We start from the raw sequence: 20,717 nt of genomic DNA, 5'->3' as shown, positions 1-20,717 counted from the left end.
AGGGGAGACTTAGGGAAAGTACGTTAATGTATTTTTGGGAAATATAACTTTACGTGGCTATCATTTAGAAGACAGTGTATAAATGGCCAACTGTAATATTATGCTTTTAAAAATGATTTCGTCAACATAAATTGTAAAAATTACGAAATTAAAACTATTGTTGAGTAAATAACTTATGATTATTCAATTAAACAAATAATATCATTGGTCATAAAAAGTAATGTAAAAGATAAAAAGATAATATACAAATTAACAATTATACCTAGTTAATTGACATTTTTTTATTAATAGTAAAACAAATTATACACAACGTTTTTTGTTGACATAAACACAAGAAAAACTACAAATCCAGATAATTTGTTTACGATAATATCAAAGCCAAACTTCCAGAAATCATTTAGTAATTTGTCCTATTTTAATACCTAAATACTTTATTAAATAATGAGTGCCACTGCATAATAGATATACAATTCAGTATACAGTTAATTGAAATTTTTTACTTATATTATGCACTATAATACTATATTATCTTATTATACTATAATAAATTATTAAATTTAATCCGAAGTATAATTTAAGATAATAGTTCTTAGGTATTTGAAAATAATCATAATATGGTTGTAATTTGAAATATACTACAAACTCGTCGCCTCAAAAGGAAAAAGTAATTCTTTAATTAAAAGAAGACATGCATAAAATAAGTGAAGACGTGCACTACTATTGATTCGGATTTTAATTATCTGTATTTAGAGATACAGACTCACCTCAATGCAATTACTGGAAACTTAATAGGTACTTAACATAAAAACATTAAATAAGATCGTGCAAACAACCTACACCTTTATTATCATTACTGACATACTTATACTAACTAACCAATTATATTAAAAAAAATAAAATTGTGATGTTTTAGGCCGACAAAGAAACATAAAAAAAGTAGATCAGGTTTTTTTAATGTCAGTTGGGTAGAATACTAGATTAACATCAAATATCTCTTAAACTAATACCAACCAAAAAATGTGCAACAGTTCTAAATAAATATGATCCATAAACCGACTAAACGTGTTTATACTTAAACTACATATTTTTTGAACCAGTCACTTCGCACGCGTACGCGATCACACACACACTGCTTTGATTCATAAAATGGCTGTTTTATCAATAAATATACTACTTCTATATAATTTATATATACAAACTGACTTTATACATGCGTATCGGTATACAAGTATTAAAGAATTATCTGACTGTATGTATTATATTATTATTTATTTATTAATAAGATAATCAATTTTATCGTATCTGAAATAGCAGGTCAATATATAACAGGGGTGGCCAGCGAGAAGAGACTCGCAAGCCACCAAATGTATTAATAAATATGGAAGAGCCAAAATAAATATAAAAAAAAAGAGATCATATTATTATATAATACATACATTCATATTAAAAAAAATTGTTTATAAAAATGTTAGGTACGATAAGATGCGAGCCGCATGCGTCTCACGAGACGCGGTTTGGCCACCCCTGATATATAACGTTAACAATACCAACTAATTCACACGCCACAAAAATTTAATTAATACAGTATAACTGAACAAACACTGAGAATTTATAAAGTATGTAGTCAAATTATAAATGATACGGTTAATTGTCTTAAATTAAGTAGTGTATACATTTTATTACTTAAATATTTCATTAACTCCCCCCCCCCGCCCCCTTTTAATACACTCTAGCTACAAACATACACATACACACACCAAAGACGCACCGAATGTGATATCTAACATATTCTGCTGTAATTCGATAATTTATTATTTTACAGCTATATTTCAAAATCGTTCTCTATAAAAAAAATATATAATCTTTTCCACGAATTGTCAAGAAAAAAAAATATAACTTTGTAATAAAAATATTAACCTTAGGCAAGAATTCAAGAACAAAATTGCCCAGGAATTGAATAGACTGGCCCATATTTTTGGACAATTTGAAAATTATTCAAGAACTTTCTATAATGTTCGGACATTTTAATAGGATGCCTGGACATTATATAGAACGGCCAAACTTCGTATGCCCAAATAGGTTTGAGTAGTTTTCTACATGAGAAGTTTAAAAATTAATGGAGTTGTGGTGTTTATAATTAGACGACAGTAGATAGAGATTTTAGCATGCATACAATAGATTATTTAGAATCAGTCTTTTATATCTAATTCGTTGTGTCAAATTAATCATTAATCTAGTGTTAAATGATAATACTTTAGCACAGAAAAAATAATGTTCTAAAATACCATTTATAAAAAAATAATTAGGATATATGAATAGATTTGTTTTTGTTCACTATAACCACCGATTTGTAAGATAATCTTAATATTCATATCACAACATTTTTTTTTTTTATGACTCGTAAATTATAATAACCTATCTTTGAATTCAATTCCAAAAATGAAATTTCTTATAGTTTTCTTGGTAAATTTAACAATGAGAGTTTATACGTAATTGATAGCCACAATGTGATTGAAAAATTAAAAACCAAAAATGAAATTGTTATGTTGTTTTTTACTTCTTTACTTTCGCTTATAAATCTTAATATATTATTGTTAATTTGAAATAGTTAGGTAAAACTAATAACAAAAATAAATCAACTATATACACATAATTACAAAAAATACTACGATAGGCGTTATACTTTTTGATAACTTTGATCGTCGTATAGTATAAAAGAAAACGACTATTAAAACAAGAATGAATAATTAAAGCGTTTTATTTATAAGTAAGAATAATCATTTCCGTAGAATAGTATTTGCTTTTTGCAACAACAAATTATTTGAGGATTAATCTTTAACCGTGAATGGATAATGGGCATGATACTATTATGTTTAATAAAAAGCAATTATTTAAAAACATAGAACAGAGAAAATCGAGAAAAGTCAACAACAAAACAATAATTAAACATGCAGTCATCAGTAAAACAATTGAACTTAAAAATTAAAGAACAGTCATGGCAATTTTTAGTTGGCTGATAGATAAAAGAACAGCGTAAAACAACTCTTGTACATTAATAAATATTACATACCTTATTAATAAAAACTAAAATTAAATGATTTTAGTAACAGTTAATTGTAACGAGTTCCATAACAAGTAGTTGCATAACACTAATAAAATATCTATAGTCAATAATACAATTATAATAATAATTATGTATATGCGTACAATATGCATAGAAGATGACTATATGATTATAATAATTGGATTAAAAATGCAAAGAGAAAATTATATAAAGAAGCAACACCCAGAAATATCAAAGTATTATATTATAGTGCGATTATTTTATCGAAAAACACTTATTGTTTCAAAATCTATTAACGTTTTTGAAAATATTTTTCTTCAACAATTTACAGTTGAAATAAAACAACATTTAAAAAAAAAATATATTTTTTAATATTATTTATCATTATAATATAATAATAATGTTTATAATTTACTTTTTTGGATGATAACATATATTTTTAAATTCATTTTTCTAAGCAAATATTTTCAGAGAATTTCGATACATAAATATTAAAATTTGATGAGTAGTTTATGAATTATAACTATTTAAATTTATATGAACGGAGTGAAGAAGTAAGAGGATTACCTCGCATATTTTTTACATTTAGGAACAATATTTTGTTTATACAATTCAAACGAGAAATCACATAGACATACTTCGATTAGTCATCATCGTAATTTTAAAAAATAAGTTCAATAAAATCAGAGTTTAGAGTATGCCATAATATGGCGAGTGTTTTAAATTTAAAAAAAAAACCAATAATTTATCATTTTTAAAAAAATTTTCTAAGAAAACTTCAAGTTATTCAAACATAATGAATTTATCTCCCATTACTAATCAAATTATTTCGAAAACAACTTAAAAAAATTGTTGTGGCTTTAATAAATGTTAGATAAAAAAGCAATGAACAAATGTCATCATAGAACAAAAGAAACTATTTATTAGAATTTAAAATATGTACAGAATGCGCTATTCATTACCAGGATACAAACTGATCTCGACTTACGAAAAGAAATCGAAATCAATTTAAGTATGTTAAAAAAAAATGAAGTAGTGTGTAGGATTGAATACATCGAGTAGTGAAAATTATCAAAATCAAATACTGACTAACAAATTTCTTTTAAGCACTTAAAGTGGATCAGTCAAACCAGTAAGCGGAGTAATCGATATAACATAGTAATAAACGGTACATTGGTTCACGCCTATCAGTACTACGAATACTAGACCAGAGATTTAGAATCTGGTTTATTGATATGGTGTTTGTTACGAGTTATTACAATGCATTCTAAAATAACAAAACGAAACCAATATCAATTTATAAAAATAAAATTGAAAACACACACGCACGTTCATGGAAAATATATGTACTATATTAATTGAAAAAATAATATAAACTTAGAACAAAGCATACAGTAATCTTCAATAATAATTTAAAATTATACTAAACTGTAAAATCGTTTATCTTTATTGATAATAATACTTTCTCTGGGTTTTAATTTATCAGTACTCATGTATGTTCCACGTCCATTAATTAAAAAAAAAATTCAATTAACCTATCGACATGTAGGTACAGACACGTAGCAAATACGTAAATACATATAAAATACATTATCTATCTAAATTAAGTTTATATAATATATTTTACCACAAATTTAACAACTGTATACTGTAGCCGAATAGAATCAATTGGTATACCAACTGCATTCGCATTTTTGGACACATTTCAAAGTAGCTTAATCACGTATAAATATATAATTTGCATTAGTATATGACTTATACACAATTTATCCTTTTAGATCCGTTTCAAGCATTCGTATACTCTCTTATTACATTAAATATATAAGTGTTTAAGCTGTAAAAAAATATAACAAAATAAAATTCCTCTAGTTATATAAAACAAGTATCACAACAAGAACTGGATAATAAACTTTTAACTATACTAACAAATTTTATTTTATAAAACCAAAAATGAATAAATATGAGAGTACCTACACCAGATTAGTACGCGTGAGCGATAGGTTTTTATTTTAATGTATTTAACCATCATCTAGAATTCTTAACATTGATAGTATACACGTTGTTACAATTTTTGTTCGTGCCGAATATGTATAAAATGTATAAATATACCTATAACTCTAATAAAGAGCTCAGCTAGCAAATACTATAAAATCTGTTACAATTTACATCACTATTTTGCTCTTCTCCTGCATATACTTTATTAAAACCATTTGTAAAGAAAAAAAAAAAAAAAATAGGTATTATCAACAAGAAACTAAAGTCCTTTTCTAAAATGTCGATACTAAGAGATCAAATTATCTCACCAATTGGAATTGTAAATTGTATAAACAAACTATTACTCTCTGACTTGTATAATATTATAAGTTCCTACGCATGATGTTTCCATTATAATACTATTGGGCTATGAAATCATACTAGTCTAGACTATAGAGGAATAGCATAACTACATAATTATATACATTACACTGCATGTGTATAGGTCAAACCTTCTTCTTCAAATCTATATAATTTAAGCAGGCGAGGCGTGGTACTATTTAAATTACCCTAATATTAATTTTGTATAATACACATTTTTTTTTTAAGTTTACACTTACTACTAAAACACACTTACTCTAATTACAAATAATATAGCATGAAACTTAATAAAATTAAAAAAATGATTTTGCCTTTAAGCTTCGACCTAAGCAAGTCCATGTCTTAAATTTATTACCAATCTATTCTAAATATCAGGTCACTTGATACCTTGTATAAAATAATTATTATACTAACAAATGACCCACAACCAGGATTAAGTCAATCACATTAACATCAATAAGATACAGACTTCAGTCGAGACAAATATAAATTTACTTAGCGTAATTTTTATGTAGATATTTATCCGGTTTTGCTTATTATTTAATCATTCAGATTCTTATATAACGGACACTGTGCGAATTATTAAAACATTTATATTTTTTTCCTCAAATTAAATTATATCTATCAACGATTCAGTGGTGTGCGGAAATATTTTATAATAGGTAAACGCTAAAATAAAATTTCAAGTAAATTAAAAAAAAAAGATTTATTGATAAAAATTATAAAATTGTTTGAATATATAATAAAAGTGCATTGGTAGGTAATGAAAATAATCCGACATGCAACGGCAACATATTGGAATTAAACAAAAATAAATTAAACTAAACTAAATAAATAACAACAAAAAAAGCTGTATATAAGATTCTGATTGAAGTGAAGAATGTATTGATTTTACAATGATGTGTATTTTTTTTTATCTGTGTATATTATAACTTGTCAAAATAATGCTTTAATTTAAAACTTCAGGGGTGGTTTCCGGTGGAAAATTGAATATCGTGGGTACATTATAGAAGTCAAAAGCAGGGCTTGAAAATATTATAATAACGTTATATTTGACAAAAATCGATTGAAATTTGTAAACGCAATTATAACGGAAAACTATAAACATAAATAATTAAATAACACAAAACAAAACGTAACGTTTAACAAAATATATGATATACCATTAAAAAAAAATAATTAATAATCTAAATATTATTAAAAAAATTTTAAAATTTAATACTTAGGTATAATAGAATAATTGTATTGCCAATAGCTAATAGTGATGCCCTATTGCTCTGTTACTTTGAAACAGGTACGTAAATGCATTTAAAATTTAAATTCTGATAAAAAAAACGCAAACATTGTAAAAGTTTACATTCTGAATAACGATTAACTCAAAATTTGTGTAACGCTTTTATTCAAAATAACGTAAAACGAAATTTTTTTTTCAAATTCAAGCCCTGGTCAAAAGTAAGATGTTTCCAGCCGTTTTCAAAAAAATTGATTTTTCTACTCAAAAACTAATCTCTGTAAATACTTGAAATTATTACCAAATGTTTATATTAGTGTTATCTATATATATATACATAGTTAAATTTTCAAAGTATTCTGGATTTTAAAATTTTCAATTTATTTTTGGAAATATCTCTAAAAACATTTAGAATCACCAAAAACACTTGAAAAGTTGTTCTTAATGTAATTAAAAACAATCAAAAATCGTTCGTCACAATTACTTGCAAATTTTCGCGATTTTGAAATATTTCGCAAAAATTGTGACAAACGATTTTTGACTTTGTATAACTACAATAAGAACAACTTATAAGAAACCTAAATTCAAAAATTCGAAATTCAAGTTTTTTTGGTCGTTCAACATTGTTTTATAGACATTTCCAAAAACAATACTTAGAAAACTGCTAGAAACTTCTTAGTTTTGACCTCTATAATGCGCCAAGATATTCAATTTTCCACCGGAAACCACCCCTGAAGTTTTAAATTGAAGCATTATTTCGACAAGTTATGGTGTACACACACAAAAAAAAAACACATCATTGTAAAATTAATAATTTCATCACTTTGTTCAGAATCTAAAAAAAAAATAAGTTAGTTATTTCAAAAAATATTTACATAGTACAAATTCGAAATCTTAATGAAGAATTAATTAAAGAAGTAAAATAAGAGTAAGGTAGAATGCATTAAACAATTTTTTTTTTAATTAGTTCAATAATAACTCTATTGTGCAGTAAAAAATACACGAATCAAATTCATGGTTATATCTGCGAAATATTTCATGTTACGCCTTAATCGTCGTTAAACACAATACTGTAAAATATACTACGATATAAATGATTTTTATTCTAAATTTAAAGTTAAATTTTTCACATTTAATACAAATGTTTGTCACTAGATTCCATTTCAATTTTCCGTTTATTTATATTAGGTAAATCAAGATTATAGCAATGGTTTATTATTAATAATAATAAATTTGCATCCAATAACTACATTTTTAATAAAGAAGATTAAAAAATCGCAATGTTTATGGTAATTTCAGTTATTACAGTTATTTGCTTCATTAGTTTATTCTTAAGATTATAAATTTAACAAATTTGTTGGACTTCTAAGTGAATTTAAAATTGATGTGAATCATATTGCTCTAGCATGAAACACTATCTGAAAGAAATTGTATATTTACAGTACCTACTTTTCGTATTTGACAACAGCAATTATATCATCATATCAATTATAATGATAAATATTGTATAAACGTGTTATATTACTACTAATTTTAATAATTAATAATTGTAAACCCAGATATTTTTAATTTTATTTATGAAAATAATGATATAAATTGAGTGGAATATATTAATTTCCGGCTGTTTTAATCGGATCCAAAACTAGTAAAAATCATGTGCAATATCATTTGATATTTGAAACTAATAATTATTTTAGTTAAATTGTAATGTTTATTGAATAAATAACATGGACCAGATTACCTTTCAACTTGCATAATCAAATTGTATTAGTAGTAAACAGTAACTAAAACTAATATATTGCATTATTTACTTTACGAATACTCTAGTAGTCTAGTATACTTTATAGATTAAATTAATTATGCACTTTTTTCCATTACGTTTATTATTATTTTCTATATTACAACAAATTTAAATAATATCTTGACTAATTTTAAAGTATTTGTACAACAAACCTATACACGCAATTAAACGGTAAGTCAATATATTGATTAATATCTAACAAAAATATTAATATACACCTATGATATAACATTGTAATATAATTAATATAATATAATATGAGAAACGTTTTTGGCTAAAAATTATTTTAACCTACCAATACTACTCTTAATAAAAAAAATAAATTACTAATAGAAATAGAAATGAATTACCTACATAAAATATACTTGAAATCATTTTCCACATACAATGATTTATTTAAATTTATTTAATTATTTATATTTATTGAATTTATTCAAATTGAGCACAATATTCATTACAGTAACTTATTCAATGACGGGGTATACTCAAAACAGTTAAAACCTATAAAAAAGAAGTCCGACATCTTCGGTTAGGTTTTATTATTTGAAGAAAACCATTGCGCTATTAAACATTTTTTTTTTATTATTAAAATGCGAATTGGATTAAATTATATTTTTAATTCAAAAATAAGAATTTAAATAAAAAAATGTTTCACTAAATTTGTTCTTATCTGTTATCTAAATAATATACTTTCTTCCCCATCTACTCACCTCTAGTAAAACTTTAAAATATGAATCCTAAAAGAGTTTTTACTAAAATAAGCCCTCTATAAATTGGCTCCTTTTAAATTTTTGCACGAAAACAACAATTTTTTAAGTATTAGTAAACCAAATATAATTAAAATTAAAATAGTTATTATTCTTTAGTACAATAACAATTTCTTAATCAAAATATTTGATTTGAAAAAAAAATTATTAATGAAGATAAACAATGTCACGATATAAAAAACTAGACATTTAATAAAATTCTCAGAAAATGTATAGAATCGCCCAATGTGAGCCAGGAATGTTGAAATTATCTTATATAATCCAACATTTTACACTATGACCCGAAAAATGTCAAGCAATTTATTGAAAGCCTAGACTTTTCCACATTCTCCGTAACACATTTGATTGATATACATATTAATATAACATACAACGATACAATATTTGATAAAATACAAGGCAATATATTGAATCATCATATCTGTAATAATTACGAGATAACAGACGACAAAAGACAGTATAAGTACCAAAATAACAATAATTATTTTTAAATATTTTTAGTGATATTATGTGCCTTAGTAAAAATTCATTAACGCTATTGATTTAATAGACGATCGAATTACATTAAAAAAAGAAAACTTTCTTTCTACTTTATTTTCTTTATTGAAACTCTATCTATAAACTATCACTATAATTTGATACATAAAATAAAAGTATCAAATGTTACAAAACAAAGTCATAAGACATATGAGCCGAACATATAAAAGAAAATATCATATGAAATGTACAAAATGTAGTTTTAGACTCCAACATAAATTACAATTGTTCAATAGTTAAACATAGATAAATGAGATTGCTTTTTTCAACTGTAGTAATAGAAATATATTTTATTCAAAAATAAAAAGATTTATTGCAAATTATATTAAATTCATATACAACAATTTTAATTAATATACACTTTTCTATAATACGTTTTCATTAATCGAGTAAGAAAAAATATAATGAATATATTTAAAAAATAATTATCATATTATTTTCATGTTTTGAATAGTATAAGTAGTAATTATATTATAGATGAAAGGTGACAAAAAAATTAATATATTTTTATTTTATCATATTATAGAAATAAAATTAAAAGAAAATTTAATGAGTAAAAATGTAATAAAAATAAGAACTTTTAAAACAATATTTAAATTTAAACATTATTCTGTAGGTGAAATATTATTTTTGTAACAAAGGATAAAATGAATAAATCACATATACCAAATAAAGAAGTCGCCAATGAATGGGACTTACTTTGAGTCCAGTACATTTAAATCCGTTAGTCAAATGAGTCAATAATGTAAACATCCAAGAATAAAAAAATACACATACATATTGTAATAAAAAAAATTAATTTTATTAAGTAATAATAAATAATCAATATTATGATTTATAAATATGTATTTTAAATGTTTATTATCATTCATTAAGAAAGAGCATAGCATTTATAACCATGCAAATAGAAAAAATATTTATTTTTAAAAATCTTTCCGTAATAACTTAAAATTATGTAAAATAAATACTTTTAAAAACTAAATCATTTTAAGATGTGATAAGTGAAGGAAATAGTATTAATCGTCAGAATATTTGAGATAAAATCGGAAAAATTAACTAAAAAATGTGAAATTATGCCCTTAAATATAAACATTGACCCCATTAACCAGTTTAGTAAGTACAACTAACAATTGTTTTCTCACGTTAGTGACGTATAAATCGGGACCTGCCTATTTGAGTCCAATAAGCTACGATGATCACTACATACTTTGTTTATAAAATAATAATGTCCAACGATTATCTAAAGTAATACCTAATATACATTAGCAGTTTATTCACAACACCTTAATATGACGTTTAATAAATCCTGCTAATTAATCCTATGATATTATATTAGACATAATTATTCTAACCAAACATTTTTTGAAACCAAACATTTTTATATTCAAAATTAACTGCTCAATATACTACCTACATACACGCATGTAGTAACATGGAACTATTTATTTTAATTAATACTTTAAACCTTAAGGTAAACAAAAACTTTTATAAATAAACAAAGAAAAAAGAGTATTGAAACAATATTATTGAAAATGAAAATCTAAATTAGACATTGAAATTTGAAACCAATCACAAATATAATCTACAGGATTTATTAATACAATAATAAAATTTCATTTTCAACCTATAAAACATATACATACATATACTTACTAGATTAAAATGTTAAATAAAATATAACTTGTAACTATTTAATGAATAATGAGATATTTAAACGATTAAAATAAAAAACCTTTTCTACATTCATTAAATTATACGTCAGTCATGACTTACGTTAACTTAATTTTTAGACATAAATTTGTTGTCCATATAATACATACTAACTCTGAAATTTTAAATATATAATATTATTAATATTTATAAAATATGAACATGTACTGGGTAATTCATCAAACAATCTCACTAAACAATTTCTTCTTCGATAATACAGTTATTCAAAATCTTATAATATTGAAAATTTTAAAAATATCTTAAGACAATAACATTAAATTCTCAAGATATTTTGTATTACTTAAGAAATGTTTTTTAGAAATAAAAACTTCTGTTTTTCAAATTAAAATCACTTTTTTATACATTGAATTATTACTTAAATTAATTATTTATAATTAAATGTTAATTTTAAAAATTTTGAAGTATCCAAAAAAGGGTTTTTAAGTTATTTAAATTTATACGCTAAGGATATAATATGTCTATGACATAATGGGTTTGAAAAATATGGGAACTATAGTAAAAATGTTGATAATTTATATTAATTTATCAACATTTATAATTTGTAAAAATTCTCCAAGTATAATACTAGATGCATTATTTCATATATTTTATATGTTTGTAAAACCATCAAAGGATTATTACCTTTAATACAAACATTTTATTAAGTAAAAACTATCGATTCAAGTTTCAAATTACACAAGCATATCAACATTTAAAAAAAAATATCTACTAAATAATTTACAGTAAAAAGTGGATTCTCAATTAAAAACAAAAGTTTACATAGCCACAAGATACTACTTAAGTAGTACAAAAGAATTTTAAGAGTTTAAAAATATAGTCTGGATGTATTTCAAATTTCTAAAATAAAAATTTAAATAAATTCATTATTAAAAATAAAAATGAAGGTAACGAATCGTACTTGGTAAATAACTCTGTATAAAAATTAGTGAAATTCAAATAAAAATAAATTCATCTAATAAAATATGAACCATTAAGAATGTATTTGATACGAGCACGATCCTGATTTATGACTAGATTATTTTAGGGATTAAAAATTAGCTTCAAATACAAGTGTAAAAATCGTTTTGAATCATTCAGTCTGTAATATAATATGTGGAAGGAAAGAGGCGGCGTACACAAATTGAAAATTTGAAATCAAACGAGTATTAGATCACATGGAAGTAATATACCTACCACTGATGAATATGGTCAAGGAGAAATGAGTCAAGTTGGATCTTTTACCCCTCCCCCCCACCTACCAAGGTCACTCGGTGAAAATCTTTTTTTCAAAAACGTTTCTAATGTAAGTAAAAAATAACAAGAGGCCTAACTTAGACAAGACGTGCCACGTGCATGCATCTAGATTTTTGCAGACTGTACGAATACGGTGGGTGGCGGTGCAGGATGGCGGAGGGCCGGGAGCAGTGTGACCCAGATAAACTTTATTTCCAGATGATACGCGAAGAACAAACGGAAACGATACGCGTCCCGAGTACGTAAAACCAGTTAAGCTTGTTTTCGAAATTAAAAATCCGCGGGCAAAATCCAAATGGCATTCGCAGGGTATGACAAGCAAACAGTCATTCTGCACGTGAACGCGATCGCGTGCGGTGGTTAACACTTTGTTCAAGTCGACAAAATATATGCATTTGTTTGAACATATAATATATAACTAATTAGTGAACACAATATAAATACATTACAAAAAAAGCAAGGGTGCGTTAGTGACAATAAATAGCAACAATGATTATGCGTATAGTGATAACGACCACAGCGGTGTGTCTTGCGATTTCGAGTTTAGCTACAGCAACAGCGGAACAAGATAACCTACAACAATCAGCCGAGATATCGGAAACAAATGTACAGCAGCAAAACGTTGACCCAAACGGAGCAGGGATTAACGTCAATGTGACTGCTATTGCCGCCAGGCTCATCAACGATTACGTAACACCCACAATATGCTCGGTCTCGTCAGAATTTTGTGCCAAGCACCAACTACGTAAGTTTAAACTATCAATATTGTATTATTTTATTTTACATGATAGGAAACAAAAACTAAGTTTTCTAAGATTTTCAAAATCAAATTTATCTAATATTATAATACTCTCAAGCTTCTATTACTCATTACTTTTGATATGCCAAAAAATCATTCACAAAACATACTATTATGGTAAGCTCATAATATCATAACATTTATGTTTTTTGTTAACTTTAAAAACAAGAAATTTTAATTCTCTTAAACTTTGAGTTATCAAATCAACTATAATAATTCATTAAGTTATATCTTATGATTAAATAAACGACATTTTTGATTGTGAAATTATATATCAAATAAAAAATAATTTATTTAGAAGATTTAATAAATTATAATACATTTAAATATCCAATAACGTCAAAATTTGAACTTGAATCGTTCATAATAAATGTACTTACATTGCCAAAAAAACGTATAATAATCTTGTATTAAACTATCAAGCTTACAGTATTAAAGTTAAAAAAAAATAATCATAAATTTTTAAATACAAAATAATTTTTGAATTTTTATAGTTTTGACAAATTTCAATTAGAACGCTAATACAACAAATGTGACAACCTATGTATATTTAGTATTTTTTAACTTCCGTAAAAAAATATGAGATCCATATTTTATCTTCTAGCTTTTTTATTCTATAATTTCAAATGTCTATAAATAGCACACGAAAAGGAAAAGTTTAAACTTTAAATTCTTTATCCTTATAGTTATAGTAATAAAGTTTAAAATTAATATTTATGTTAATTTTTAAAAAGCTACAGATATACAGGGTGTTCACCAATTTAGGGAACACTGAATTTCTCGGCCGGATTTTTTTGGGATAATTCAATTTTAGTTTTTTACAAACTGGTGGTATATAAATACACATTTTTCAAAATATTTCAAAATTTTTTTGAAATTTTGCTCTACGCATGCAGTAAAAACTTTTTTTTGAACAGCATATTCGGATAGATCTATTTTTTTTAAGCAATTTTGATGTATCAACTATCGTGTTAAATTCAAAATTGACTAAATAAGAGCCATGTAAATTTTAATAAATAATACATTATTTTATTATTTTTAAAAATTTATAAAATTATTTAAAACTAATTCTTAATGGTTAATTTTTGAATATTTGTACGTAAAAATTTTTAGAAGTGTTATAGTTTTATACTTAGGTATATTATGTTAGTTTTGTTTATAACACTTCTAAAAAAAAAAAAATAATAACGTACAAATATTCTAAAAGTAACCAATTAGAATTATTTACAAATGATTTTATAAATTTTTAAAAAATAATTTTAAAAATGTATTATTTAATAAAATTGACATGGCTCTTATTCAATCAATTTTGAACTTAAAACCATAGTTGATACATCAGAATTACTTTTCAAAAATAGGCCAATCCGAATATGGTGTTCAAAAAAAAAGTTTTTACTGAGCATACGCAGACCAAATTTTCAAAAAAATTTGAAATGTATTGAAACATGTGTATTTATATACCACCAGTTTGTAAAAAAATAATCCGGCCGACGACTTCAGTGTTCCCTAAATTGGTGAACATACTGTATATGTATATTCAAAAACCCAGAAAAATTGTATAAAATAATATTAAACTTAAAAAAATGCAGTTATAGTTTATACCTATGGTTATATTTTTTTGATACGTAATAAATAATTCTAAACCAGCACTCATCCTGGTAAATTAAAACCAATTTATTTCAACATTTCATACTTGAATATTTGTATCGTTGATGTTTGGTATTTAAATGTAAAAACCTGTATTCGACAGATATTATGGTAATTTATCTTTTGGTCAGATTAGACTTGTAAACCTAATCTACAAACATGATAATTTATGTTTTGGCTAGAGTATACTTGTTTTTCTAGTCTACAGAGTAGCAGTATCTTAATAACGGTTCTCAAAAAATATAAAGCTTTTTATTTACTTAAAACACTATATGTCCATAATAAACAGAAATTTCAATTTAAAACACTTATAAGTTATAATATATTCAATAAAAAATAAAATAAAAAAATAATAACTATAATTATTATATGAATTGGGATTATCTAGTGATAAACATAACACCCATCTCGTATGTTAATTTTTGAGAGATGCTAAAGCAAAATGTCCTACACCATTTTTTTTTTAATCTTCATCAAGGAGTATGGAGTAGTGTGTTCGTTGATAGTTTAACGATTAGAGAATTAATGAGCAATTGGAGTTTTCTCTGGAATTGAAAATAATACATTTTGGAGATTTGATTCAAAGTTTGAACTTCAGGATGTTTGTGATGGTTATTGATTGTTATATACCTCTGCACGGAACATAAGAAAGTAAGCGGAGACAGATGGATTGGAAGGCTTGTATTTTTAAGGACTTTTAAATTAATAATTTTTATTAATATTAATTTTAAACTGCAAAAAGGTCCTTAGTGGATGGAAATAAGCGTTTAAACTGTTTAAAGTCTTAGCCCCTAAGTTTCTCTTTTAGATGGAGATTCGAGGTTAATGTTTTATAAAACATAAATCCAAAATATTTTACATCGAACAAACTGAAATTGGAATGTTATTTATTGTAACTTGGGAGTTGAGACATGTTTCTTTTTTTAAGAAAAACGTACATTTTATAACAACTTTTATTCTATATTACCTATAGAAAAAATTGAATAATAAATCATTCAATGATAAAAAGCAATTTTACAATTTAAAACAAAGATACAGTAATCATTATTCGTTTAGAATATAAACATGATGGGTTTATTCATTTAGATACAATCGTAGTTTTATTTTATAGATACTTAAAATGTTGAAAATCAAAGTTAAAATTAAAAATATCAATTTTCAACGGAATTATTTATTGAATTTATACTAAGGTCAATAGTAATATTATGTAGGTAATTTATTTTACCCTAATTTCCATTAATTGTACTATCAATACATACAATAAGCTACTCTAACCTCAATCAATCAATTCAAAATGATTTTTAATTGCCTAAAATTACTGTAAGTTACATTAAGTGATATAAAATCTGGGCTTTTTACAACCTCGCTATTAATAACATAGATATAATGATTTTCCAACTGATAAAAATCGTAGAAAATATAAAAATGGATGAGTTGATATACCTGATTCTAATGACACCTGTACACCAGAAGCAAACGAGTTACATTCCGTAAAAAAGGTATACACGAATTGTGTTCCAAAAAATGTAGAACGCTATTCGTATATTTTAACCAGGGATTCTTAAACCACAAACTAAAATAAATAAATAAATAATAGTGTTTTATATCAAGTTAGTAAATCCCGAACATTGAGAAATTAAATAATAAATATAAAACAAAACGTGTTTTATCGTTCATGATGGCGATAAACGAATTTGCTTATTATTCCTTATCAATCGGGAATCGGTAACAAAATCTATCCATTTACGTAATTTATAATATTAGGCATTTAATATAATATCAGAGCCCAGGCTTCCTAATAATTAACACATCACGGAAAACCCCTGAAAACAAAATAAAAATTCTAATACCTAACCAGTATAGTGGGACGAAATTCATGAATGCTTTTTTTACGAGACGCAACTAAGGTGCCCCGCGCCCCGCCTACACCTGTACGTGAAGTTTTAAGTATAACTCAATGAGTCACATAATTATAAAGACATTATTTTAAAGATTATATTTTGTAGTATATAAATTATCGATATCTTAATAAAATAATTTAGTTTATAATAGATTTCATAAAATACAAAAATATATTTAAAAAATAACAATAATAAATTTAGTATACACATTGACTATGTGTCTATGTATAATGTATATTTTTAACGGAAGTTTAAAGAAGTTAAATTTATAGTATCATATAATACAACAATATGTATACCTATTGTATACATTATTAACACAGATATGGCATAAATGTTTTTGAAAATGTGTGTATACAATAGAAAATGTATAAGTGCTATTCCACTTCTCAGCTTTAATTACTATAATCACTACATGCATTTATATATTTTAACAAAGATATACTTTGATAACTATACCACTTAGTTCCTTAAAAGTATATAATTAAAAAGAAAATAACTATACATAACAAACATAATATTTGATTGGATACTTTAATTATAAATTACACCTTGACTAGAATAAGGTTTTAATAATACAGTTTTTAACAAAATGTATTTATTATTCATGTAATTTACAAATATTTTCATTTATTGCTGTCTTAAAAAAATAGTTACCATGTATCATATTTTCAAATTCGATAACATCTATATAATCTATTACATATTATATATTTATACTATCAAAAAAATGACCTCCATCTATAAATATATGATACCTATCTTCAATAAAACTGAGATAATTTATTTATATTATAACACAATATTATTACTTTAAACTGAACTTAATTAATACGTATACTCAAAAGACGCACACACGTTTTAAAGACCTACAATATATAATTTTTGCGTACAGCAAAACCAATTCTCTGTTATTAGTTTAAATTTTAAAATGAATTAGCCTAATATCAAACTTAAAGATAAAAATATTATAAAAAGTTCGTTGTAGGCTTTTATAAGTAATTAATTAATAATAATACACAATATTAACACATTCAGATTTTAAGTTTAAACTTTAAAATAATACGAAAATGCTTACCGATAAAGTATATACTTGGGTATTGTTTCTTTAGATTATCAAAAACGCCCCATTATCCCATACCATTAGGTTAACCTAACCATTATAGATAAACAGCTGAGATGATATTAACCAAGTATAATAATATTATATTAATTACTATTACAGAGAGCAGAGGAATCCAAAGCTATTTGGCTACGGCTGGTACATTGCTGGCTGGAGTATTGGGCGTCATTATGACTAAAATTTCATTGCTGATTGCGTTATCACTACTCTCCACAGTCATAGGAAAAATGCTATTATTCTACGCTTTTTTCAAGGCTGGTCCCCCCCATCACCACTTCAAGTCAGCCCACCATAACGCACAACCGTTCGTCAAGTATACCAAGGACAAGTACTACATCAAGAATACGCCAGCAGTTCATAGTCACGATGTGATCGTTGACTCGCCCCCTGAGCACTCCTCCCCTTATCATGCTTATTCGCCGTCCATCTTGGACTCTTCAGTCCATGATCATAAGTTAAAAGGGGTGTCTTACTACAAACGATAACACATCACCACCACGATCCATCTCCGGTCAATTTTATAGCCATCAAATCGACTTCATAGGCACCATTTATATTAAACTCCTATACCATTTTTACTATACCTATATAATATACATATTATATACACATAAATTTGCGGTAATACACTGGATTTCATCTCATAAAGCGTTCAAATATGAGAACGAGAGCATAACAATGTTATATTCTTTATTTATCCCTTTAAATTCTTAATAATCAGCGTGCTTGTCATCGATCATCAGATCTAAGACTTGTACAGCATACCTATGCATATCAATGAAACGCCTGCGATCTTCACAAGTTTTCTTCATTTATTTTAACGCAAAATACTGTATATATATTATATATTACTATATTTATATTATTTTAATATAAATCGCCGTTAAGACAATGACATTGTTCTTTGTTTTAGAGACTTGTCAATAAATTATTAGCCAATATTATTATTATTATTTATTGTTAAACATTTATTTATTTAATTATATGATTTCTATTGATTTGTAAAAATAACATTTATCTTAATGAAATTGTATTCATGTTTTTTTACAAAACTAGTCTCATAATATACAATCATATTACCTATTTATTATTTTAAATTATTAACCATAAACATAATCTACCTGTTATATTGTAGTTAAATTGATGAAAAAATTAAATAATTATTATCAATTTATAAAATATAACTTTAGTCCTTGTTCTATGTGTATATTTTTTATTATTCGTTATAGTAAATTTATTAATTACAATTATAATTTACGTATGTTTATACGGAATGGCTAGTAAACATTTAAAAACAACTAAGCTGGATGATAAGTGATGACAAACGGTAATACAACTTTAAGATTACCTACTCTATACTCATCAATGTTCTGATAAATAATATCTGGCGTCAAAATATTCTGCGTTAAAAATTTATAGTAAAATAAATAGTTTAAAAAAGTCTGGTAAGGTAAATTAAAAAGGTACAAATATTTTACTATATAAAATGCTGGTCAAAGACAATAAATTTTATTTTATATTTATTACAAATATATGACGTCACATTAAAGAAGAGGCCTAGTCAGTCTCCATCTAGTTTTCAATTCATAGTGGCATAGCCTCCCAATTTCTTAGTCATGTTTTAGTGTATAATGTATATGAATGACGATTTTAGTGATTTAAAAAATATTGTTGAAAAACTTAGGTTCAAATTCGAATTTGAACAAAATTTTATAAATTGCTATAGAAATACTAATAAACCAATAAGTTCAGTCACATGCAAACACTCTTTTTTATTAACGAGAGGCGTTAAAAATTGATTGAAAAATAGTATGGACTATGGGACAGGAGAGGTTTAGTTCTTTATCTATTTTTAGCATACAACAATATTGTTAGTAAAATTTTACCGAGCTATTTTTGATAATTTCTCAAAAAAATATAAGTGTAATACCTATTATATTAATATAAATAAATAATACTTAAAAATGTATACTACACTAATTATATTTAAACTGTATAATGTTCAATAGTCAATCAGGTAGTTATAATTGTTTTATTATTATTATTATTACTATACATTTGTTATAACTTAATGTTGTACCATATGGTAAATAATTATTTTATACTTGTTTATAAAATATATTTATCTTATTAAGTAAATTATTAATTTTACTTTTAAATTATTTTAATTTAATTTTTTAATTATTATTCATAATTTATTTTTTAATTAATGAATTTTTTAATTTAATAAATTTATTAGTGACTAGTGTACTGTTTGTATGCTTAGTAATGTTGATGAACATTAATAATAGAGGTATAATGATGAAGCCCCAATGTATCTATACTACTGATACGATTCTAGCATCCTCCCTCATGGCTCATACAAAATTTCCCTAGTTACACCATGTATATTGTATAACATAGGTACAGAAATTCATATAATTCATATAATTCATAAAAATGTTCTATTTTGCGAATTCAAATATAATAATAATAATAAATTTATAAGAACATCACTATACAGTTTGGAACACTTCAAACTAGACTTT

General features: G+C 24.8%; 2 protein-coding genes across 2 annotated transcripts in view; one reads left to right on the top strand and one right to left on the bottom strand.

The window, feature by feature from the left end:
* The window catches only part of LOC114130335 (PR domain zinc finger protein 10-like), a 51,832-nt gene that overhangs the window by 24,376 nt on the left and 6,739 nt on the right, over positions 1-20,717 (bottom strand). The window lies entirely within an intron of this gene.
* Positions 13,020-19,272, top strand: LOC114130337 (uncharacterized). Its single transcript, XM_027995297.2, has 2 exons — positions 13,020-13,464; positions 18,292-19,272. The coding sequence occupies exons 1-2, from the start codon at positions 13,209-13,211 to the stop codon at positions 18,672-18,674; spliced, it is 639 nt and encodes a 212-aa protein (XP_027851098.2). The 5' UTR covers positions 13,020-13,208; the 3' UTR covers positions 18,675-19,272.

This window comes from Aphis gossypii, chromosome 2, assembly GCF_020184175.1.
Source record: "Aphis gossypii isolate Hap1 chromosome 2, ASM2018417v2, whole genome shotgun sequence".
NCBI lineage: Eukaryota > Metazoa > Arthropoda > Insecta > Hemiptera > Aphididae > Aphis > Aphis gossypii.
The sequence above is the reverse complement of the archived record's forward strand: the minus strand, read 5'-3'. Positions and strand labels throughout refer to the sequence as shown.